The sequence below is a fragment of the Erpetoichthys calabaricus genome, chromosome 2 (genome assembly GCF_900747795.2).
Source record: "Erpetoichthys calabaricus chromosome 2, fErpCal1.3, whole genome shotgun sequence".
In the NCBI taxonomy this organism is placed as follows: Eukaryota; Metazoa; Chordata; class Cladistia; order Polypteriformes; family Polypteridae; genus Erpetoichthys; species Erpetoichthys calabaricus.
In genome coordinates, this window is record NC_041395.2 from 189,181,277 (window position 1) to 189,206,098 (window position 24,822).

The 24,822-nt window shown below is 39.2% G+C and overlaps 1 protein-coding gene and 1 long non-coding RNA gene across 2 annotated transcripts in view; one reads left to right on the forward strand and one right to left on the reverse strand.

Moving 5' to 3' along the window:
• LOC114642656 (cleavage and polyadenylation specificity factor subunit 7-like) overlaps positions 1-24,822 on the forward strand; it is a 209,011-nt gene that overhangs the window by 112,703 nt on the left and 71,486 nt on the right. The window contains exons 3-4 of the mRNA XM_051922065.1: positions 996-1,098; positions 1,371-1,516. Of these exons, the coding sequence (XP_051778025.1) occupies positions 1,417-1,516 (100 nt within the window). The 5' untranslated portion in view covers positions 996-1,098; positions 1,371-1,416. The remainder of the gene's footprint in view (positions 1-995; positions 1,099-1,370; positions 1,517-24,822) is intronic.
• LOC127526507 (uncharacterized) overlaps positions 1-24,822 on the reverse strand; it is a 107,729-nt gene that overhangs the window by 50,847 nt on the left and 32,060 nt on the right. The window lies entirely within an intron of this gene.

Genomic DNA, 24,822 nt, shown 5'->3' on the forward strand with positions numbered 1-24,822 from the left:
GGTGCCGCGGCACACGGGTTGGGAAGCACTGCTTTACTGACTCTGTCAGCTGTCATCCTACCATGATTTAGTTATACTCCTAGTTTTTATATCTGATCATCTTACACTCTACTTTAAATTAGTTTTTTCCACGTTAAACCTTGCCCTTTTCTGTTAACTGAAGTAACTGGAAGTTTTCTTTTGTCTTCATTGCATAGGCCATGACTCACTATAAGTTGAACATTCCAGATCAGTTGAAACCCCTAGACCACAGACCGGTGATCTCCACTTAACTGATTATGTGACTTCTAAAACCAATTGGCTACACCAATAATGATTTAGGCACGTCATATTAAAGGGGGTGGATACTTCCATGGTAAATTTTGTTTGTTTATATTTGTATTAGTTTAGACTACTTTGCAGAGATGAGCAATCAGATTTAATACGTTTATGTGTGTGTGCAAAAACGTATATTGTGTATAATATTTGTAATACCTCATGATGTGTTTTAAATGGTGCCAGAAAAAGTTGAATACCATAACTGTTTAAGCCTCCAGTCATTAAAAAGTTAAATGACAAAAGGTCTAATTGAAGTGTTGATAGAATTATCAAGCGATAGAATTACAAATTGCCTCATGATAAATGTCACAAGGTAAAATGCTGTGTATTAAAGACATACCACAAAATCTAATGATGTAAAAAATAAATGTGAAGACAACGAATATAATATCTTAACACACTGTTCACATTTTCTATCAAATGATAAACCTTTGCCTCTTTGCTTTTTGATATAGCTTAGATGTTAGGATAGCAAAGACATATGTCAAGGTGAACATCAGAAAAGCAGTGCTTTCCAACACCTTTTGATACTTAACATTTAATATTAAAATATTTGTGTTTATTCTGAGTGTGTAAATGTGGACACTCAACACTCACATTTTTTCTGTGGAATTCCTGTGTTTATTTAAATTTATAATGTGTTGTGACTTTCATCTTGTTTTTCCTAATGGGTTTAGTGGACCACAGATTTGGACCTCATTAAGGCTGCGAAAATGTTGGTGTCAGAGACATTCTAGAGGTCAGAATTGCAGAGAATCGAGCCAATGGACAGTCAAAAGGGTGAGGCATTGCTTAATTAGAAGATTCTCTTTTTTTTTTTAAACATTTTTTTCTACAACTTTGAGAGCAAAAACATCCCTTTAAAAGTAAGTTACTTTAGAATTTTAAGTTGAAATTTTTTTTTTTGAGAAACAGAGATGTGCATATTTAGATTTTTTTATTGGTTTTTTTCTTTCTTTTTCCATAGGTTCACCTAAGAAATTACTAAAGCAAATTCTGTCCATACCTCCTTTGAACTTATTTCATTTTATTTTTTTCCCCTGGAAATACAGCTATGCAGAGGTTGTGGTGGCCTCACAAAACTCACTCCATAGACTAATGGAAGTTCTGCCCCGGCATAAGGTCAACGGCACAAAAGTGGAAGTACGATTTGCAACACGTCAAAATATTGGTGCGTTTGAGAATCGGGCTGAGAAAAGTGAGTTTGTCATAGTTTTTCCTTTTTGTGTTTCACACATTTTAACTTTATAGTGCATGGAAGTGTTGTTTTCAATGGAAATTAAAGAAGACTTTGATTTTGCCCTAATAGAAACTGCCTGCTGCTTGCAGTGTTGGTGATTCTGCCACAGCTTGCAAATAAATGTACAGTAGGCTTTGAATAGTATGTAAACTGATGGATAGTTATTGAGCCATGCATAGCTGATTATGGTTATTAGAGACTTGCATTCTATTTTCACTAATGTGAGTTACTGCGCTAGAGGGAGACTTGACTAACTAGAGACAGAAGAGCAGATGCTGTTTGATTTAGGCCAGAAGATTTCCATATTTTATGTACTATTCACTATAAAATCATTTGTAGCTGTACAGTACACCCCCAGAATTCGCGGGGGTTACGTTCCTAGAGCACCCGCAAAGCATGGATGTGGTAAAAAAAAAAAAAAAAGTCTATTTTTATAATTTAAACCCTAAATATGCCCCCAAAACACTTCAATTTCATTTCATACTCAGCTTAATACATTACCTTAAAAAAAAATGTAAAGGTAAACCCGTATACTGTACAGTACTGTACTGCTATGTCTCCCATAGTGCTAGAATGTAAAATACCGATGTTACCACTATATGTACTGTAATTCATGCAAGCGTGTTTTCATTGCCAGAAGACTTAGAAGCTGCAGGCATTTTGGCAGCATTAACCCTTACACTGCCGCTAAGATTCATACCGTTGAGAAGACGGTGATTTATTTATTTTTATGGTGGAGATTCCAGGGACACACCCAGCCTTGGCCCGACCTGGATGCGCTCACAAACAGAGACAAAAACAAAGCAGACCGGTAATCAAACTGCAAATAAAGAATGTAATGAAAATAAATGAAAACAACGATACTACCCCTGGTCCCCTTACGGCGATTATACATTAAATACAACAAAGCACAAACAAACCAAACACAATACAGTCCATGAAAAACGGCAACAGATGAAATGTAATGATGAAAATAGATAGTCCAGAGATCCGCATGTTGAATGGGAATGTAAAGATAGTCCTGCCGGTAGTTCCTGAAATGGTGAAGATGGGTTCAGGGGCGCTCCTTTCTTCGCAGGATGGCCATGAATCCACTTACAGTCCTCATGTACACAGGCAGACGGCAGACAATCCAGACCTCAACCACGAAACGAATAAGTACAGGTAACCCAACAGAAGGCAGACAGACAGGAACTTGAAACACAAATTATAAAAACGTTTTTCCTTTTGGTCACCAGCCCCCTTTTTAAAAGCCACGCTAACATCCTTTGACCCTAACAGCCTCTGCACCCTCAGCAGAATACCAATCAGAGCCACTGTTGGGAGTTGCAGTTTCAAATTCTAGTAGAGTACAACACTCTTGGATTGGCTACTTTCACTATCCCAAGCTGCTTTTTCCTCTACGGTTGCTTTCTGTTCTCTCTACAGTACAGTATTGCCATTAAAAAAGCCATAAAAAATTGCAGAGGATTTTTTACGGTTTCCGCTAACAATTATTAGTTAGGTTCTAAGGAAAATTCAGCAAATGATGGAGGCCACAAACTTTGAACAGCGACTTCGTGGGGGTCTACTGTACTGTTAATCTTTTTTTTCTATGCAGATGTATCAATTCAAAAAAGTTGCAGGCATTTTTAAAGTCTGTGATGGTATTAAGTAAGTAACATTGTGATATCACATTATTGAAATGTATCCAGTCTGCTTTGTGTTTTATTTTTAAATTGAGCTGAACTATTGTAGGTATTTTTGTTAATGTGTGTTAAATCATCCACAAATCTTGCTAAACTGTGGTCAGCTGATATCCCCTCTTAGTTTCCTAACTTCTGAAGCCGCATCAGTTGCATTTAACAGTTGGTGCTGTTCTTTAGGTTGCTAAAGACTTGGTGACTGGTGAAGGTTTTTAAGAGTCTACATGTAATCAATGGCCAGTCCTCTTTTCAGGATGCAGTTTTAAGGAAGAACATAGTTATATGAGTCTATAAACAATGTGCGTGTGTGTGTATATATGTATATATATATATATATATATATATATATATATATATATATATATATATATATATATATATATTTGCAGCTGGAGATCCACAAAGGGAGAAAAAATGAATCACGTATCATAAAGTAGTCTTCATCAGAGGATAATGCTTATACTTACAAGAATCAAATGCAATATATATCAACACATTAAGTTGGGGGGGAGGTGACTAAGTCAGTATGATCAAGAGGGGGAGGGTTTGTATAGTTTTAAGATTTATTTATTATTTATTTATTGATTTGTAGATTTAAGTCGATTGTTTGCTGAGTTATTTGGCGTCTCCTATGTAAGCTCAGATTAATGAATGTTTTTGAGTATCCGTTTGAGGTGAAAAGGTGGAAGAAATAGCGTCTCATATTAATTTTTGTTTCCTTAGTATTACAATGAGTGTGGACTCGTCTGAATAGGGTTTTCACACAGCTCCGTTTATGAGATACCGGTTGGTTGCTGGTGAAGTGTAAAGTCTTGTCTGCGTAGCATTCTTAAATCAGAACCCCCACCCCACCTGGCACTCACTCCCTTATCACCACAAGGTGTCAGAAGGTACAGCGCGCATCCTGACCAAGTGGGGCGTCAGAATAGCACACAAACCCACGAACAATCTGCGCACAGTCCTCTTTAATGCCAAAAACAAGAAATCGATAGTAGAAACACGAAACGCAGTTTATAGTGTCCCATGCAATTCTTGCTCAGCGGTATACATAGGACAAACTTCAAAAAGAATCTCAACACGTGTACAGGAACATCGCAACGCCGTCAGAAGAAAGGACGCACTATCATTGATCTATGCACATACTAAATCAACAGGACATACATTCAACTGGGACAATGTAAAAGTAAAATTTAAGGCCAGTACTAAAAGTGCCAGAGAGTTGGCCGAGTCTTGGCTATCAAATGAAAACTCCATCAACAGACACTTGGACATAAATCCAGCATATGCTAACTTAAGAAGAACATGTACAAAATAAATAAACTATACAACCCCCCCCCCCCTCTTGATCATACTGACTTAGTCACCTCCCCCCCCAACTTAATGTGTTGCTATATATTCCCTTTGATTACTGTAAAACTAAGCATTATTCTCTGATGAAGACCCCTGGTAGGGGTTGAAAGCTCAGGAATAAATAGTACTTTATTATACATGATTCATTTTTTCTCCCTTTGTGGATCTTGAGCTGCAAATATGCAAACCGTATCACAGACCTTCTCTTCCATTCATATATATAATATATAATATATAATATGTGTGTGTATATACAGTGCATCCGGAAAGTATTCACAGCGCATCACTTTTTCCACATTTTATGTTACAGCCTTATTCCAAAATGGATTAAATTAATTTTTTTCCTCAGAATTCTACACACAACACCCCATAATGACAACGTGAAAAAAGTTTACTTGAGGTTTTTGCAAATTTATTAAAAATAAAAAAAAAAAAAACTGAGAAATCACATGTACATAAGTATTCACAGCCTTTGCTCAATACTTTGTCGATGCACCTTTGGCAGCAATTACAGCCTCAAGTCTTTTTGAATATGATGCCACATGCTTGGCACACCTATCCTTGGCCAGTTTTGTCCATTCCTCTTTGCAGCACCTCTCAAGCTCCATCTGGTTGGATGGGAAGCGTCGGTGCACAGCCATTTTAAGATCTCTCCAGAGATGTTCAATCGGATTCAAGTTTTGGCTTTGGCTGGGCCACTCAAGGACATTCACAGAGTCCTGAAGCCACTCCTTTGATATGTTGACTGTGTGCTTAGGGTCATTGTTCTGCTGAAAGATGAATCGTCACCCCAGTCTGAGGTCAAGAGCGCTCTGGAGCAGGTTTTCACCCAGGATATCTCTGTACATTGCTGCAGTCATCTTTCCCTTTATCCTGACTTGTCTCCCAGTCCCTGCCGCTGAAAAACATCCCCACAGCATGATGCTGCCACCACCATGCTTCACTGTAGGGATGGTATTGGCCTGGTGATGAGCGGTGCCTGGTTTCCTCCAAATGTGACGCCTGGCATTCACACCAAAGAGTTCAATCTTTGTCTCATCAGACCAGAGAATCTTCTTTCTCATGGTCTGAGAGTCCTTCAGGTGCCTTTTGGCAAACTCCAGGCGGGCTGCCATGTGCCTTTTACTAAGGAGTGGCTTCCGTCTGGCCACTGTACCATACAGGCCTGATTGGTGGATTGCTGCAGAGATGGTTGTCCTTCTGGAAGGTTCTCCTATCTCCACAGAGGACCTCTGGAGCTCTGACAGAGTGACCATCGGGTTCTTGGTCACCTCCCTGACTAAGGCCCTTCTCCCCCAGTCACTCAGTTTAGATGGCCGGCCAGCTCTAGGAAGAGTCCTGGTGGTTTCAAACTTCTTCCACATACGGATGATGGAGGCCACTGTGCTCATTGGGACCTTCAAAGCAGCAGTAATTTTTCTGTAACCTTCCCCAGATTTGTGCCTCGAGACAATCCTGTCTTGGAGGTCTACAGACAATTCCTTTGACTTCATGCTTGGTTTGTGCTCTGACATGAGCTGTCAACTGTGGGACCCTTATATAGACAGGTGTGTGCCTTTCCAAATCATGTCCAATCAACTGAATTTACCACAGGTGGACTCCAATTAAGCTGCAGAAACATCTCAAGGATGATCAGGGGAAACAGGATGCACCTGAGCTCAATTTTAAGCTTCATGGCAAAGGCTGTGAATACTTATGTACATGTGCTTTCTCAATTTTTTTATTTTTAATAAATTTGCAAAAATCTCAAGTAAATTTTTTTCACGTTGTCATTATAGGGTGTTGTGTGTAGAATTCTGTGGAAAAAATGAATTTAATCCATTTTGGAATAAGGCTGTAACATAACAAAATGTGGAAAAACTGATGCGCTGTGAATACTTTCCGGATGCACTGTATATGCATGTGTATTTAATACCTAAAGTTTTGTTCCAGAAAAAGCATTTCTGTATGATGTTACAGATGACATGAGAATGAGCCTGAAATGTAAGGCTAGAAAAACAACCACACAATCCTGGCAGTGGACCATGATGCAAAGACTAAGAATGTAACCCACCACAAGCAAAGCATTCCAGCTGAGCCCAGAGCCAAAACACACAACACCATATAGCAGCAGACATAAACCTTAAAAGATCCATTTGCCTTCTTTGTGTTAATGTTTGTATTGTTTTCTGTCTCTTATGTCAGCAGTTGTATTATTTCAGTTGTCTTTGTGTTTATCAGCAAGTTGCATTATCCTGTTTCTTAAAATAAGTGTAAATTAGTTACTTTGATGTGCAATAACTGTAAACCGCAGTAACAGAAAATGCTAAGAAAAATAAAATAGGAGCCTCACCTTATTGTGTAATCATCGGTGTTCCTAAAGAAAAACCTGATAATTAACACTTGAATTACCAGAGCCTACGAAAAAACTCGTATATCCGGCCCACCTTAAATCGCTTCTTAAATCCGTTCACACCTCTCCGCCAGCATCCTTTGTCCTCTAAATGTGCTGATAAAAGACAAGCTGCCAGCAGCCGGCTATTCCATCCCCCCACCGACTTAGAACGTGAGCGAAGTTTTCCCAGCTCACGCCTTGATTGATTATGTGGGAGTGAAGTGGAGTTTTACAGTGGAAATAAGAGATCATTATTCTAAAGTAATCTGTGTAAACACATTGTTAAAACAGAAACTTTTTCATATTTTAGTAATAAATGTTACAAAATGTAGTAGGCATAAACTATAGAATATATAAAGCCCGAGTTCCAAAGATCAAATAAACACTTTCACAAAAGCTTCAAAAATGACTTAACAGCTTCTGTGGCGTAGTGCGCTAAGATTTGCCTCTTAGCACAGAGCAGCTTTTCCTTGCCTCACAGACCTGAGTTCGATTCCCCGCTGGGGATGAAGTGTTGCTTTTTTTTTCTTTTCTTTTAAACCTCAAACGGACATAAAATTTATACATTGGTATGCACTGTCAGTTACTGAGATCGTTATATTTTCATGTGGGATGCTCCTTTTCAAATATTTTTTTAACAATTGAGACTGCAATTAACAGGAACAACTGTCCTTATAACTTATTTTTAAGATCCATAACACACAGACAGACAGAGCACTGCGTAATAGAGAGACAGACAGGCAGAGAAGTCACTAGATATATAAATAAACAGGGAAGCCACGTGTACTGAAAGAAAAAAAGAACAACATGTGCGTTGTCCCAGCTGCACTGAATAAGCGCAGGCGCTCTAACATCACCCCTCCCCCAATCTTACTTAGAGAGTCAGGGACAACGCACATGTTGTTCTTTTTTTCTTTCAGTACACGTGGCTTCCCTGTTTATTTATATATCTAGTGACTTCTCTGCCTGTCTGTCTCTCTATTACGCAGTGCTCTGTCTGTCTGTGTGTTATGGATCTTAAAAATAAGTTATAAGGACAGTTGTTCTGTTAATTGCAGTCTCAATTGTTAAAAAAATATTTGAAAAGGAGCATCCCACATGAAAATATAACGATCTCAGTAACTGACAGTGCATACCAATGTATAAATTTTATGTCCGTTTGAGGTTTAACACTAGAATTACCAGAGCCTACGAAAAAACTCGTAAATCCGTCCCACCTTAAATCGCGTCTTAAATCCGTTTGCACCTCTCCGCCAGAGTCCTTTGTCATCTAAATGTGCTGATAAAGCTACTAGCAGCCAGCTATTCCCTCCCCCCACCGACTTAGAATGAACTTCTCTCCTAGCTCAAGCCTTGCCTTGATTTGATTACCTGGGATTGAAGTGGAGTTTTACAGTGGAAATAATTCTAGCGTTATTTGGAATACACGCATTTCATGTGTGTTCCATTTCTATAGTTGGCTGTGCAAACACATTTTTAAAACAGAAACGTTTTTCATATTCTAATAGTAAATGACAAAATGTAGGCATAAACTATATAACGTATGAAGCCTGAAGTCCATATATCAAAGAAACACTTTCACAAAAGGTACAAATAAAAGAACACGTGCGCCTTCATTCAAAAAAAAAAAAAAAAAAAAAAAAAAAAAGCCGCGTTAGCATGCCACATTGACACTCTTACTACAACCGCTGCAGTGGCATAATGGTATCAGCGCCTGACTGGGAATCAGATGGTGGCGAGTTCAATTCCGCACAGCTCCACTTCGAGAAATTAACTGCTCTTATTCTTACAATTTTAGAATAACGATATAAATTTGATTTCAGTCTGTAACAGGCGGTGTAACTTATGATACTGGTAAAGGTTAGCTTTTTTTTTTTTTTTTTTTTTTTTTAATTCACTTTTCATTCTCGCAGTCACATTCAGAATCAATCCATACAACCCCATCTGACACAGCTGGTTTCACATAAATAAAAGTGCACTTTTATTCAAGACTATAACCGAAGAATAAAGAAAGCAAGTTACAGTTGGTGGTTGATACGACAGCTTGCGTGGTGCAATGTTAAGAACTGCTGATTTCCGATCCGTGCTATATAAAATCATCACATTCAAATATTAACAGTTCCCACACACCCAAGGTCCGCCATTCCTACATTTACAACATGTGTACTTGTTGCAGTGTACACACCTCTCTGTGCTATGGTTCCTATTACAGTGAATGAGCACCTGACACTGTACTTTCTTCCCTGGGGGAAGCTGAGGTCTTAGAACGGAAGTTTGTTGACGCTGTATCATCTTTTCTTTTTCCATCGCCTTTTCCTGTAAAAAGCGACGACGAAGTTCCTCTGCAAGGTGAGCCATGAACACTCTTCTTTCCTCAGCGGACCCCGTGCATGCCTTATACAGTACGTGTGCGTTCATCGCTGCTAGGTCAAGGATGTTGTACAACACAGCAACCGGCCACCTGCGTGTTCCTGCGCGCACTGAACAAGCACGCGCCTTCTGGTCCATGATGTCAACGCCACGCTGGGGAAAAAAGAAAGACAAATATATGTGACATTTTGAAGAAATCATTTTATCACCAGAAGAGCACCAGAATACTTCGTCACACTAATATTTTTTTCATTAGCATACCTTCATGTGGTTGTAGTCTGTGACCGTGTTTGGTTTTTTTTTTTTTTATCTTGCCCAATCTCCACATCATGGTGCATTGTGCTGAGAATGCAGACAGACTTCATCTTTTTGGGCACATACACTGTCAGCATGGCACTGGGAGATCTAAACACCAGCGTGAGAATTGTTCGTGTACTGAACTGACTTTAGCTGCAGGTGGAAGTTCCCCGTCGCACTTTATTCATGGTGCCAAGCAGAGTTGTATTGCGGTGCAGCAGTCTATTAGCCAGCGAAAGTGACGTGAAGAAGTTGTCTGTTGTTACGGTTCTGCCTTTTTGGATTGCGGCAGATTTGGAGACAAAGTACATGTGCAATGCCACTCCTTATTTAGGAAAAGATCCCAGTCGTCCCACGGGAGAAAGACTTTCCGAGTCTGTGGTCATAAAGCTTATGGAGCCATCCTGGACAAAGGCAGAACCGTAACAACAGACAACTTCTTCACGTCACTTTCGCTGGCTAATAGACTGCTGCACCGCAATACAACTCTGCTTGGCACCATGAATAAAGTGCGACGGGAACTTCCACCTGCAGCTAAAGTCAGTTCAGTACACGAACAATTCTCCACGCTGGTGTTTAGATCTCCCAGTGCCATGCTGACAGTGTATGTGCCCAAAAAGATGAAGTCTGTCTGCATTCTCAGCACAATGCACCATGATGTGGAGATTGGGCAAGATAAAAAAAAAAAAAAACAAACACGGTCACAGACTACAACCACATGAAGGTATGCAAATGAAAAAAATATTAGTGTGACGAAGTACTCTGGTGCTCTTCTGGTGATAAAATGATTTCTTCAAAATGTCACATATATTTGTCTTTCTTTTTTCCCCAGCGTGGCGTTGACATCATGGACCAGAAGGCGCGTGCTTGTTCAGTGCGCGCAGGAACACGCAGGTGGCCGGTTGCTGTGTTGTACAACATCCTTGACCTAGCAGCGATGAACGCACACGTACTGTATAAGGCATGCACGGGGTCCGCTGAGGAAAGAAGAGTGTTCATGGCTCACCTTGCAGAGGAACTTCGTCGTCGCTTTTTACGGGAAAAGGCCATGGAAAAAGAAAAGATGATACAGCGTCAACAAACTTCCGTTCTAAGACCTCAGCTTCCCCCAGGGAAGAAAGTACAGTGTCAGGTGCTCATTCACTGTAATAGGAACCATAGCACAGAGAGGTGTGTACACTGCAACAAGTACACATGTTGTAAATGTAGGATTGGCGGACCTTGGGTTTGTGGGAACTGTTAATATTTGAATGTGATGATTTTATATAGCACGGATCGGAAATCAGCAGTTCTTAACATTGCACCACGCAAGCTGTCGTTTCAACCACCAACTGTAACTTGCTTTCTTTATTCTTCGGTTATAGTCTTGAATAAAAGTGCACTTTATTTATGTGAAACCAGCTGTGTCAGATGGGTTGTATGGATTGATTCTGAATGTGACTGCGAGAATGAAAAGTGAATTAAAAAAAAAAAAAAAAAAAGCTAACCTTTACCAGTATCATAACTTACACCGCCTGTTACAGACTGAAATCAATTTATATTGTTATTCTAAAATTGTAAGAATAAGAGCAGTTAATTTCTCGAAGTGGAGCCGTGCGGAATTGAACTCGCCACCATCTGATTCCCAGTCAGGCGCTGATACCATTACGCCACTGCGGCGGTTGTAGTAAGAGTGTCAATGTGGCATGCTAACGCGGCTTTTTTTTTTTTTTTTTTTTGAATGAAGGCGCACGTGTTCTTTTATTTGTACCTTTTGTGAAAGTGTTTCTTTGTTATATGGACTTCAGGCTTCATACGTTATATAGTTTATGCCTACATTTTGTCATTTACTATTAGAATATGAAAAACGTTTCTGTTTTAAAAATGTGTTTGCACAGCCAACTATAGAAATGGAACACACATGAAATGCGTGTATTCCAAATAACGCTAGAATTATTTCCACTGTAAAACTCCACTTCAATCCCAGGTAATCAAATCAAGGCAAGGCTTGAGCTAGGAGAGAAGTTCATTCTAAGTCGGTGGGGGGATGGAATAGCTGGCTGCTAGTAGCTTTATCAGCACATTTAGATGACAAAGGACTCTGGCGGAGAGGTGCAAACAGATTTAAGACGCGATTTAAGGTGGGACGGATTTACGAGTTTTTTCGTAGGCTCTGGTAATTCTAGTGTTAAAAGAAAAAAAAAAACAACACTTCATCCCCAGTGGGGAATCGAACTCAGGTCTGTGAGGCAAGGAAAAGCTACTCTGCGCTAAGAGGCAAATCTTAACGCGCTACGCCACAGAAGCTGTTGAATCATTCTTGAAGCTTTGTGAAAGTGTTTATTTGATCTTTGGAACTTGGGCTTTATATATTCTATAGTTTATGCCTACTACATTTTTGTAACATTTATTACTAAAAATATGAAAAAGTTTCTGTTTTAACAATGTGTTTACACAGATTACTTTAGAATAATGATCTCTTATTTCCACTGTAAAACTCCACTTCACTCCCACATAATCAATCAAGGCGTGAGCTGGGAAAACTTTGCTCACGTTCTAAGTCGGTGGGGGGATGGAATAGCCGGCTGCTGGCAGCTTGTCTTTTATCAGCACATTTAGAGGACAAAGGGTGCTGGCGGAGAGGTGTGAACGGATTTAAGAAGCGATTTAAGGTGGGCCGGATATACGAGTTTTTTCGTAGGCTCTGGTAATTCAAGTGTTAAAGGATAAGTTTGGTGTTTTTACAGTCCTGGTATATATTTTCCATAAGAAAACGTGTTCAAAAGTGAACCATATTTTAGAAATTAAAAAATAATTAGCCTGCTCTTGTATTCTGTAATGGAGCTAATGGGTAGTGGCATCCCACTACCAAAAAAAAGCCTTAAAACTAAAGAAAAATATCAATTTTTTTAAAGCCAAACATGTGATATACCATTGACCTGTGTCTTGATTACACACATTACAGAACAGTATATCCCTGTCATTTTAAGAAGGTGGTTTAAAAAAAAAAAAAAACAAGCATAAAACAAACAATTGTAGTGAGATTTAACAATTTAAAAGGAGATTCGCTGTGCACTTCAGCTCTCTGCTTGTCTTTCTTTTGTGGCATCATTCAGCCCCAGGGTCATAGATTCACCTTGGCTAATACATCACAAAGTATCTTTATTGTTGATAACTAGGAGTGTGTGATATTGTCAAAAAATTATATCTCAATATTTTCTGTGACTTTGACCATAACAATAATTAGACAATATTTTGCATCCTTTAAAAATGTGTTTGTGAAAGTTTTATTAATCCAGCTTGGTCGTTATAATAGGATATTAATTGTAGTTGACTAATGAGATTAATGGAAACAGCAGTTAAGGAAAACAGGTCTTTTTATGTACTTAAAACTGGAGTAAAATAACAAACATTAAAATCACCAATCAGAGTATTACTGAGATGAAACAGTGCAAGTATGAGTAAACCATTTCAATGTGCCTACATGATTTGCACAGAAAATTGCACTAAGACCATCAAAACTATTATAATGAGAGCATTTTAAACAGACACATTTGTAAACAAGATGTTAATCCAAAGGGAATAAAATTTTAATCATAATTGAAATACAATGATCCCCCGCCTATCGTGGAAGTTATGTTCCAGACCCATCAGCGAGAGGTGAAAATCCACGATATAGAAAGACCATATAAATAAACATTTTTTAAAATACCCCTCCCACATGCTTTAAACACATGTAAACGTATTAAAACACACTTTGTAAACACATATGATATGTGGATGTCAGGCTAAGGATATGAGTAACATCTCTCTATTATAAAAAAAAAATCTTGGCAGGGAGACGAGGCTTGATCTTCTCAGAAGACAATTTGGAATCCCGCGAGAGACACTTTAACATCACGCAAGACAAGGCAGTGAGACAGAAGGACAGCTGCTGCACAGGCTTTTAAATGATTGACGTGCACAGCGATGAGCAGAACAGGCATCTTGGCAGAAGCAACTCAAAGCCAGTAGCTGATCCGTCTACTTATGCTTAGCGTGCGTTCAACTCCCCCCTTCACAACGTGAGTGGGAGAGGTGCGAAGTGGCAGGAGCGTAGTGCACCTCCGGGGGGGTTGAGTGAAGCAGTCGAGATCAGATAATCTCGGAGAAACACTTTGACGACACGCAAAACTTGACATTACAACCTTAGGAAGCAAAACCCATGAGACAGTGACTTTTGCACCTAACGCCCTACTTAAAAAGAATTTAAAACAAGTTCACTGACATCTAACCTAGCAGTTGTTGAAATGCTTTTGGCAGACAAACTTTAGGTCCTCCCAGCTCTTAAAACAACGACAAGCAGAACACGCAGCTTGCCAGCTGCAGCAAGCCACCAGATGATCCGAGCACTTCTCCTTAGCGTGCGTTCAGCCTTCGCATCCCCCCATCCCACCCAGAATGCTAGTGGAAGAGGTGCGGAGTGGCAAAAGGACAGCTGCTGTACAGGCTTTTAAGTGATTGACGCAAAGCGCGACAACCACAACACGCAGCTGGGTAGCAGCAAGATACCAGCTGAACTGATCACATCTCTTTAGCGTGCGTTAAGACCCCCCCTTCACAACGCGAGCAGCATTATAAGTCCTGCGAGAAAAAGATTTAACAATGCCCGGGGCAGGAAATAAAGGACAATATTGTTTTTACAAAAGTTTTAAAGTAAAAATGAAAATAATTCATATGTAACAATTCCCATGAAAATAACAATCTCTTTAAATTGTTTATCTGGTAAACCAAACCCGGGGGTGGGCAAATCCGCGATGTAGCAGGGGATCACTGTACAGGGCATAAACATTACAGTGTGGATAAACATAAACTGCTCTGTTTAAAGGTGAATTGTGCAGCATATAAGCAGGAATAGAAATCTAACACTCTGTGTACTATTGTGTAAAAATCCTACGTTCTGTCAAATACTACAGAGGGGAAAAAAAACTAGCATTTGTAAACCAGTTCTGTCATATATTCCACAAGATACAAAAAAAAAAAACAAACCTATAACATTTTTAAACTAATGACTAAATTCAACTTCTGTCCTAGTTTTAAACAAAGGTATCAGAAAAAATAAAACCATTGTAAAGTTCTATTAAGGAAACTTCAAGTTGTGTGATAGACACACCACTCTGTTCACAGCATCTGGCTTCAGAGCAGCACTGTTATATGTTGCAACAATTGAAAACAACACCAGTCCATTAAAAAAGCACGACCACATACACACAACGGGCCACTTTAACAAAGCCAATTCACTTACACTTAATCAAGTTGAAGCTGAGTAAGTTTAGTGCAGATGTTTTCATATAAGCAGAGTGGTAGCGCAGAGCTGTCATTCTTGCTTTGCAGCACCAGGTTCTACATGGAGTCTACATGCTCACCCTGTATATTTGTGGATTAATTAGTATTAGTGAGTGTCGGTGAGCTTTTACCCAAAACCGTTGTCCTTAGTTCTTTTATCACCATATCCTCAGCAAGAGTGGTGACTCATTGTGCATTAAAAAAATCAGTAAATGGTTTGTGGCATTTCAATCTGTTCTTTTGTCCACTCTTTTTATCACGTATGCACATGGTTCCCCACAGGTTGTCATACCTCCACCCTTGAAGGCTGTTGCAGGACATCCTCTCTGCAAGAAAATACTAAAAATCTGTGATAAAATGTATTCTGTCCAGTTTATCTTTGTTTTCCCATGCATGCCTCAAATGTGGAATGCCCATTTTTTTAATCAAAACCTTTGCAAATTCATAGTGGACGACTGGACATGTTTGGTTAAGTTTTAAGGTTTTTCTTCACAATGGAACCATGGTACTAAAGCAAGCAACTAAAGAGCAGATGACAAAGTCGACCTGCTAGATCCCTTATGCCTCACTCACACTTTCCCCAAAGCAGATCAAGTATGTTGTTGCTGTTGTTTAACTGTAAGTAGCCTACATTATAAACTACATTAGCCCATATTATACTGTAACCAATACAAACTAGGCAATAAACAGTGCAAATTGATCATGCTAATGGTTCCACCCATTTGGGCTGTAGATTAAGATAATTAATCTTATTTTAAAATTCATAAATGATGCGTTTGAGGACAACATAATAACTAACTATCAGTTACATATTTAGACTTTTTTTTAAGCCGTTCTTTGCTATTTAAAAGCCTAATCTGTACACATTTTCATTCTAATAAGTTCTCCTTTCCAGGTAACAGCTATAGAGCCATTAGCTCCCTTACAAAATAGTTACTTTTTAAAATCTGTAAAATATTCTTCTCTTTAGAATGCAATTTCAAGTAGCACATTAATATATATATACCATAATTATGAAGAAATAACTGACTTAAAAATAATTATAAACTTATCCTTTAACTTACTAACATCAATTAATTCTTCTTGCTTACACTATCTCTGTAGGTTGCTGTCTCCATCTGGGAGCAGTGTTTCCACTGTACTGCTTTGAAAAATCTTTTTTTTTTTTTTTTTTACATTTTATTGTCTCCAGTTCTAAACTTAAAATATTTTAAAGAATTTTTCACTTATTATAGAACATTGTGAAAGACAGTTTGCTGTAAAGGAAAAAATCAAAATTAAAATTGAGATATAAAAGGTTTTCATACCTTTTTGTAAATGCAAGGCTAACTTTTCTCTGGTGCATGTAGTACCTTACCAACTCATCAAATTGTATTATGTGATATCATCTACTGTTGAATTATGCTCTGTACTTGTAATATTTCTATTGCACTATTATATTGTATTGAGGATTACTTGTGTTCTGCTCTGTGTATTGTATTGTATTTACTCCCTTTTTTTGGACACCCACTCCATGCCAAACCTACCCGGAAAGGGGTCTCTATTTGAACTGCCTTTCCCAAGGTCTCTACCATTTTTTTCCCCACAAAGGTTTTTTGGGAGTTTTTCCTTGTCGTCTTAGAGAGTCAAGGCTGGGGGGTTGACAAAAGGCAGGGCCTGTTAAAGCCCATTGTGGCTAGGGAATCCACCAATTACCGGGAGCCCGGAATTCCCGGACATTATTCATTCCCGCATCCCCGGGAATGAAATTGCTGTAATTCCTGGGAAAACGGGATTGGCCAAGTTCGTATATATAGCGTGTAAAAATCGATCAAGAAATAACAGAGTTGTAGTTGAAAATAATTAAGGTGGTGCCATTGCTGCAGCTTGCACTTCATCAGACAACAGTTTTGAACAGCTCTATTGCATCCGCATTATCTGTGCCAAGAAACTTGCCATCACAGAATGATGACAAGAAACTGGATGCATCAGTAAAAGCTGAAATGGTGGTGTTTTCATAGCAACGGCAAGCGCGGATGTTGTTTAGAACAAGTGTATCAGTATCTGACAAGGGGGCTTCGCCCCCTGCTCGCTTCGCTCGCCTACCCCTGGCGTTTTGAACCTGTGCCCGCTGGGCAGCCACGTGTGAGGATGATGCACGTTTAATACGGAGCGTTCGCCCGTGTCACTCTGGGGCCCCCCACTGTTAATACGGAGCTCCGTCCGTACTATTATGCGGTGCATTGTGGACTACTGCGGACCTCGTAGTGTTTCCCGTTTCAGTTTGTATTTCAGTCAGTCGAGCTTTTGTTTTTGAAGCTTTTGAATTCCGGTCTTCATTATCTGTAACCTGCTGTCCAAGTGTTTGGCCCCCTCGTTTAACCTGTTTATGACGTTTTACTTTGCTTTCTACTCTGTCTTTCATTTCTGATCTCGCTTTATTCTGTTTTTGTTTCAGTGACACCTGGTCCGTGGTGAATATATTTTCCCTTTTTCGAGTAATAATTTTCATTTGTTTGTGATACTGTGATGTTTATCGTACTGTTAATAATGCATCACTGTAATGTGATTCACCTATGCTGTATAGTTTGGACGTGTGAGGATGACGTATGTTTAATACGGAGCGTTCGCCCGTGTCACTCTGGGTCTCCCCACTGTTACTACGAAGCTCTTTCCGAACTATTATGCGGTGCGTTGTGGAGCACTGCGGACTCTGTAGTGTTTCCCGTTTAGTCGAGCTCTTTCTTTTTGGAGCAGTGCCTGCCTGGTCTGCGGCATTTCAGACGCACGTTGTAGGCGCCTGCGTTCATTAATTATATCCAGGCAGGCGCGTGTTTGTATCTCGGTCACTCGAGCTGTGTCGTGTTGAATCCGTGCCTGCTTTGCCTACGCAGTCTGAGACGCGCGTTGTAGGCGTCCACGTTAATTAGGTTTGTCCACGCGGGCTCGGTGTCGAAGCTGTGTTAGTTGTTGAGCTGTTTGGTTTTGGAGCTTTGTGTGGCACTTGCGCACTATGTCTTTTGCGTCCACAGGCATGGCCCTGTGTCCATATCCGGTTTACCATTCTCGTTTAGTAATATGGATGATTGTGCCTCCAACTTCAATGGAGGCTGAGCGTGCTTTCTCAGTGGCTGGTGTACTTCTGCACGAAGATGCACTCTTGCCTGGACGACCGCACGCTGGACATGTTAATAATAATAATAATTCACTACATTTATACAGCGCTTTTCTCAGTACTCAAAGAGCTATCCACACAGGGTGGAACCGGGAAGCGAACCCACATTCTTCCCCAGTCTCCTTACTGCAAAGCGGCAGCACTATCACTGCGCTACCTGTGAGGACATTGTGCTTTCTACGCTCTTATTACCACAACTAAAGATACAAGTACTTATATGACAGCATGAACTGCTTGTAGATACGGTTAGTCTTTTATTTGTGTCAACATATTGCAGTAGTTTTATTAAAAATAAGTGTCGGTCGTTCTAAAACCGTTCACATGTGAGATGCCTGTGCACTGTGTCATCCCCGGGAATGAAATGCGGATTCCCGAATTCCCGGGAATGGATAAACCCGTCCGGGAATGGATTCCCTAATTGTGGCACTTCTTGTCTGATTTTGGGCTATATAAAAGTAAATTGTATTGTATCTTATTTGTTGATGGTCTTGACCTGTGTAGGTAATGTGTGGATCATCTGTTCTCATTTATGAGGATAAGCACCACTTTTCTTGCTGAGATCTGCAATATGGGAGCAATTTTCCACAAACAGTACCAAAAATAAGGACGAAATAGCATTTTAAACAAGTCTGAGAGATAATTAAAGATAAGGTCTACAGAAGGGCATAAGACACTACTCAAAGGAACTGGACATATTTTGCTGCTCTGTGCACTAAATTATATGGAAGTAAAAATAAATAAGTAAAATCAGAGACACACTGCATATGTCATTCTGCACCTCTAAACTTGGTTGTCAGACAAGAATGTCATTTGTTAGAGAGGCAATTGTAATGGCAGTTGTCATTCTGAGGCGCAGAAGGTACTTTCTGGTGAAGAAGTTGACACCGTTACAATCTGAGTCCTTTCTCAAATGAGCCTTTATAGAGGAAGTGACAATGAAGGAACCTTGTCTGGGAAAAAAGTACTTTCACCTATAAAGAGTTTTCAATGTGTCATTTGGAAGACATTGCAAAGTTGTATAAAGTCCCTGTGGTCTGAGATTAAAGATGATGCAGAAAGATTCCTTCAGTATTTTAGTAGTACAATAAACAGTCAAGGAGGAGGTGAAGTGCATCATTACTGCTGAACATGTGACTTCTATTTATATTTTTCCTTCCAAGACTGTTTTTGAAAGAGAAGTACACTTTCTACTTCCCCCTCCTCTTCCTCTTTTTATTTATTTTTGTATCTTCAAGGTGCTTTACTGTTCTTTTATTAATTTTGGCAAAGGATCAGGGTCATTCTGTACAGCAGACTGAGTAGTCCTCGCATAGATTACATGGTAAAATCTCTTGACAGATTCTACTATGCACTAACATGTTACTGGCGAAAACAACTTCAAATTCACTCGAGCTCCATATGCGCAAAGCATAGAATTATTCAACTAAAAATTATGTATCGAGCTCATCTGTCTCGCTTAAAACTGTCCAAAATGTTTCCAGGGCAAGATCCAACCTGCGAACGCTGCAACCAAGCTCCTGCCTCACTGGGTCACATGTTCTGGGTCTGCACCAAATTAACATCATTTTGGACAAAAATTTTTTAAGTGCCTTTCAGACAGCCTTGGGGTCACAATCCCTCCTAACCCACTAACAGCTGTGTTCAGTGTTCTTCCAGACGGACTTGAAGTGGAGAAGGACAAGCAAACGGTGATTGCATTCACTACACTTTTGGCACGCAGACTTATTCTGTTAAATTGGAAGAATCCTAATTCTCCTCTGATAAGTCAATGGGAAACCGATGTTTTATATTATTTGAAATTGGAAACAATCAAATTCTCAGAGGATCTGTACAAAATTTTTTCAAAACCTGGCAGGATCTGATCAATATTATTTTAGAATAAGAGAAATAACTATAACCACATTTAATTCCCTTCTCCATCTCTTATTTACATATATATTTATTTCTCCCTTTCTTTTGCTTATTGTTTTCTTATTAAAAAGCCCTAAGCAATTCTCCTTTAGCTAAGCTCTCCTTCTCAGGGGTGGGGTTTGATTTGTCTTCAATTTGTTTGGTTATAAATTGATCTATTTGTATGGAATGATTACAATAAAAATTAATAAAATAAAAAAAAATAAATAAAAAAAACAACTTCAAAACAACAACAACATTTATTTATATAGCACATTTTCATACAAAAAGTAGCTCAAAGTGCTTTACATAATGAAGAAAAGAAAAATAAAAGACAAAATACAAAATTAAAATAAGACAACATTAGTTAACATAGAAAGGAGTAAGGTCCGATGGCCAGGGTGGACAGAAAAAACAAAAAAAAACTCCAGACGGCTGGAGAAAAAAATAAAATCTGTAGGGGTTCCAGGCCACGAGACCACCCAGTCCCCTCTGGGCATTCTAACTAACATAAATTAAATAGTCCTCTTTGTAGTTAGGGTTCTCACGGAGTCACTTGATGGTGATGGTCATACAGACTTCTGGCTTTTAATCCATCCATCATTGTTGGAACATCATGGTGCTTTGGGTAGATGGTGGTGGCGCAAGCCACCACCAAAAGGACACCGGAAAAGGAAACAGAAGAGAGAGCAGGGGTTAGTACAGATTTTGAATGAATAGTTATTATAATGAATTGGATATACAGAGTATCAGGATTAAATTACATTTACATCATTTAGCAGACGCTCTTATCCAGAGCGACTTACAACAGTGAGAGTGACTTACAACAATTACAGTGAAGTTATGAGAAGGCCATGTTAAAATAATGTGTTTTCAGCAGTTTTTTTTAAAGTGCTCCACTGTATTAGCCTGGCGAATTCTTACTGGCAGGCTATTCCAGATTTTAGGTGCATAACAGCAGAAAGCCGCCTCACCACTTCTTTTAAGTTTTGCTCTTGGAATTCTAAGGACACACTCACTTGTGGAACACCATATAGGATATCATGTGTCTTTGAATTATAATTACCACAACTAACAAAGAATTTTCTCCCTGCCAGGTAGGATTCAAGTCAATTTAAGACGCTGCCAGAGAGGCCCACCCACTGACTAAGGCGATTCTTAACACTAGAATTACCAGAGCCTACGAAAAAACTCGTATATCCGGCCCACCTTAAATCGCTTCTTAAAACCTTTCTCACCTCTCCGCCAGCGTCTTTTGTCATCTAAATGTACTGATAAAGACAAGCTTCCAGCAGCCGGCTATTCTATCCCCCCAACGACTTAGAACGTAAACAAGCTTTTCCCAGCTCTTGCCTTGATTGATTACCTGGGAGTGAAGTGGAGTTTTAGAGTAGAAATAATAAGATTGTTATTTGGAACACACGCATTTCATATGTGTTGCATTTCTACAGTAATCTGTGTAAACACATTGTTAAAACAGAAACGTGTTATATATTCTAGTAGCAATTGACAAAATGTAGGCATAAACTATATAATGTATGAAGCCTGAAGTCCAAATATCAGAGAAACACTTTCACAAAAGGTACAAAAAAAAGCCACCACCAAAAAAACCCGCCTTAGTGTGAGACATTGACATGACTTAACTATCACTTCTTCCGTGGCGTAACAGTATCAGTCGCTGACTGGGAATCAGAAGCTCATGAGTTCCATCCTGCACAACTCCCATTTGAGAAGTGTTCTTATTTTCACTATTTTAGAATACAAAGATACATTTGATTTCAGTCTGTAACAGCTGGTGTAATTTATGATATTTGTAAAGGTTAGCTTTATTTTTTTTAAATTCACTTTTCATTGTCTCAGTCGCGTTCAGGATCCATCCCTACCGCCCCCCACCTGACACTGCTGTTTTTACATAAAGACGCGCTATAGTTCTGCAGTGTATCACGATACATACGACCACGTGTTTTTTTCCCCCAGTATTGCCAGTCCCCACGTGTTGCTGTATGCTGTTTCTTTTGTACTCCAGGACATGCAGAGGAAAGCATAGTAAAGAGCAGTAACTTCAGCGCTATATGCAATCATCAGACACTCCCCATCTGACACTGCTAAAGCTCTGCAGTGTACTTGTGACTGCATTGTCGTACCAATGCTTGCGAACTGAAGTGTCTGCATGCACTTTTCGTGGCATTATACGTGTATTTTTGAGCATGCCCATGTAGCTCAAACACAGGAACATATGTTGATGTAAAAGTATAACAAAACAAGTGCACTTTTATTCAAGACTATAACCGAAGAAAAAAGAAAGCAAGTTACAGTAGATGGAATGCTAAGAACTGCTGATTTCCATTCTGTGCTATATAACTGTTAACATTTGAATCTGATGATTGCATATAGCGCTGTCTGATTTAGTGTGCGCAAGAACATGCAGGTGGCCAGTTGCTGAGTGCTACAACGCACATTTAAAAAAAAGAAAGAGACAAATATATGTGACGTTTTGAAGAAATCATTTTATGACGTGAATAGTACCAATCAGAAAACATCGTCGAAGTAATGCAATATTATTTGAAAACGAACAGCGTCAGGTTGGGTGTGAAGTTAGAGTTTGAGTCAGATCAGAAGCTGAATAAGCTGAAAAAGCTCCTGTTCTGACTCTAAGTAAAAAAGCATGAATTAATCAACAGAAATAACCGCGATTGACATTTTAAAGTTAACGATTTACAGTGCATGCCAATTTATAAATTCAATGTCCATTTGAGGGAAAAAAAAACACTTTCTTCAAAGCTGGGAATCGAACTCGCGTCTCTGTGGCACAGTAAGGCAGTGGTGCTCCAAGTCAGCAAACCGTCCTTATAACTTATTTTTTTCAAGATCCATAACACACAGACAGACAGAGCACTGCATAATACAGACACAGACAGGCAGAGATATACAAACAAACAGGGAAGGCACATGTACTGAAAGAAAAAAAAAAATCAACATGCGCGTTGTTTCTGCAGCACTGAATAAGCTCCCCCAATCTGACTCTCTAAGTAACAGCGCAAGTACAGACACAAATCAAGTGCATGTGTGTACTGTATAATATTAACAAAAAGAGCAGCTTACTACTGAAAACGGCAAATATAGGAGTGAGTGGGGATCGAACCAGGACTCTTGATTACACTTGGTTTGCGTCTGTACTTGCGCTGTTACTTAGAGAGCCAGATCGGGGGAGGGGTGATGTTAGAGCGGGTGCGCTTATTCAGCGCTTTTTCTTTCAGTACGTGTGCCTTCCCTGTTTGTTTGTATATCTCTGCCTGTCTGTCTCTGTATTACGCAGTGCTCTGTCTGTCTGTGTGTTATGGATCTTGAAAAAAATAAGTTATAAGGACAGTTGTTCATGTTAATTGCAGTCTCAATTGTTAAAAAATATTTTAAAAGGAGCATCCCACATGAAAATATAACGATCTCATTAACTGACAGTGCATACCAATTTACAAATTTTATGTCCGTTTGAGGTTAAAAACAAAAAAAAGAAGTAACACTTTATCCCAGCGGGGAATTGAACTCATGTTTGTGAGGCAAAGAAAAGCTACTCGGTCTGAGAAGCAAATCTTAGCACGCTACGCCACGGAAACTGTTATATGGTGTGTGAAGCTTTTGTGGAAGTGTTTATTTGATCTTAGGAACTCAGGCTTTACACATTCTACATTTTGTAACATTTATTACTAAAATATGAAAAAGTTTCTGTTTTAGCAATGTGTTTACACAGATTACTGTAGAAACGGAACACGCATGAAATGCAAGTATTCCAAATAGCGATCTATTATTTCTATTCTAAAACTCCAGCAGTTCAGTCACTCCCAGGTAATCAAACAAGCCATGAGCTGGGAAAACTTAGTGAACGTTCTGCGATGGTGGGGGATGGAATAGCCGGCTGCTCGCTGCTCCTCATAATCGGCACATTTAGAAGACAAAAGAGAGGTGAGAACGGTTTTAAGGTGGGCCGGATCTACGAGTTTTTTCGTAGACTCTGGTAATTCTAGTGTTAAGAATATTATGATCAATGGTGTCAAATGCGGCACTCAGATCTAAGAGGATGAGAACAGATAAATGGCCTCTGTCTGCATTTACTCGCAAATCATTTACTACTTTAACGAGTGCAGTTTCTGTGCTGTGATCTAGATTCACTTTAGTATTAAATCTTTCCACCTTATTATTTACATTATCCTCGCTATTATAGTTGGCACTATAAACGGACTGATTTCTTAGAATGTTTGCAAGTTTTAAAGCTGCTGATGAGTCAAAGAAGTGTTTTTTAACAATATGCTTCTCATGAGTGTTTTCTATCATTATTTCTATATTAAAAAGTAGAAGAAAATGGTCTGATAGACCCATATCAATGACCTGTTTTATATCAACTTTTAGTCCTTTAGTAATTACTAAGTCTAACGTATGACCTGCTTTATGTGTAGGCTGATTAACGAGCTGTCTCAAATCAAAAGAGTCCAGGAGGTTCATAAATTCTTTTACTTTTTGGTCACACTGATTATCTATATGAAAATTAAAGTCACCGACTATTAAGAGTGTGTCATAGTTCGTAATTAAGATTGACATCAAGTCAGAGAATTCCTCAAAGAAAGACGCGTTGAATTTAGGAGGTCTATACACGGATAATACTAGAACGTGAGAATCTCCATGGATAACAACGGCGAGATACTCAAAGGACTTGAATTTACCAAAACTGACATCTTTACATTTTAACCTGCTTGAGTAAATGTTTGCTAGTCCGCCACCTCTCTTTCCTTGGCGATCTGCATGAGTAAAACTGTAATCCAGAGGCGCAGATTCGATTAAAACAGCT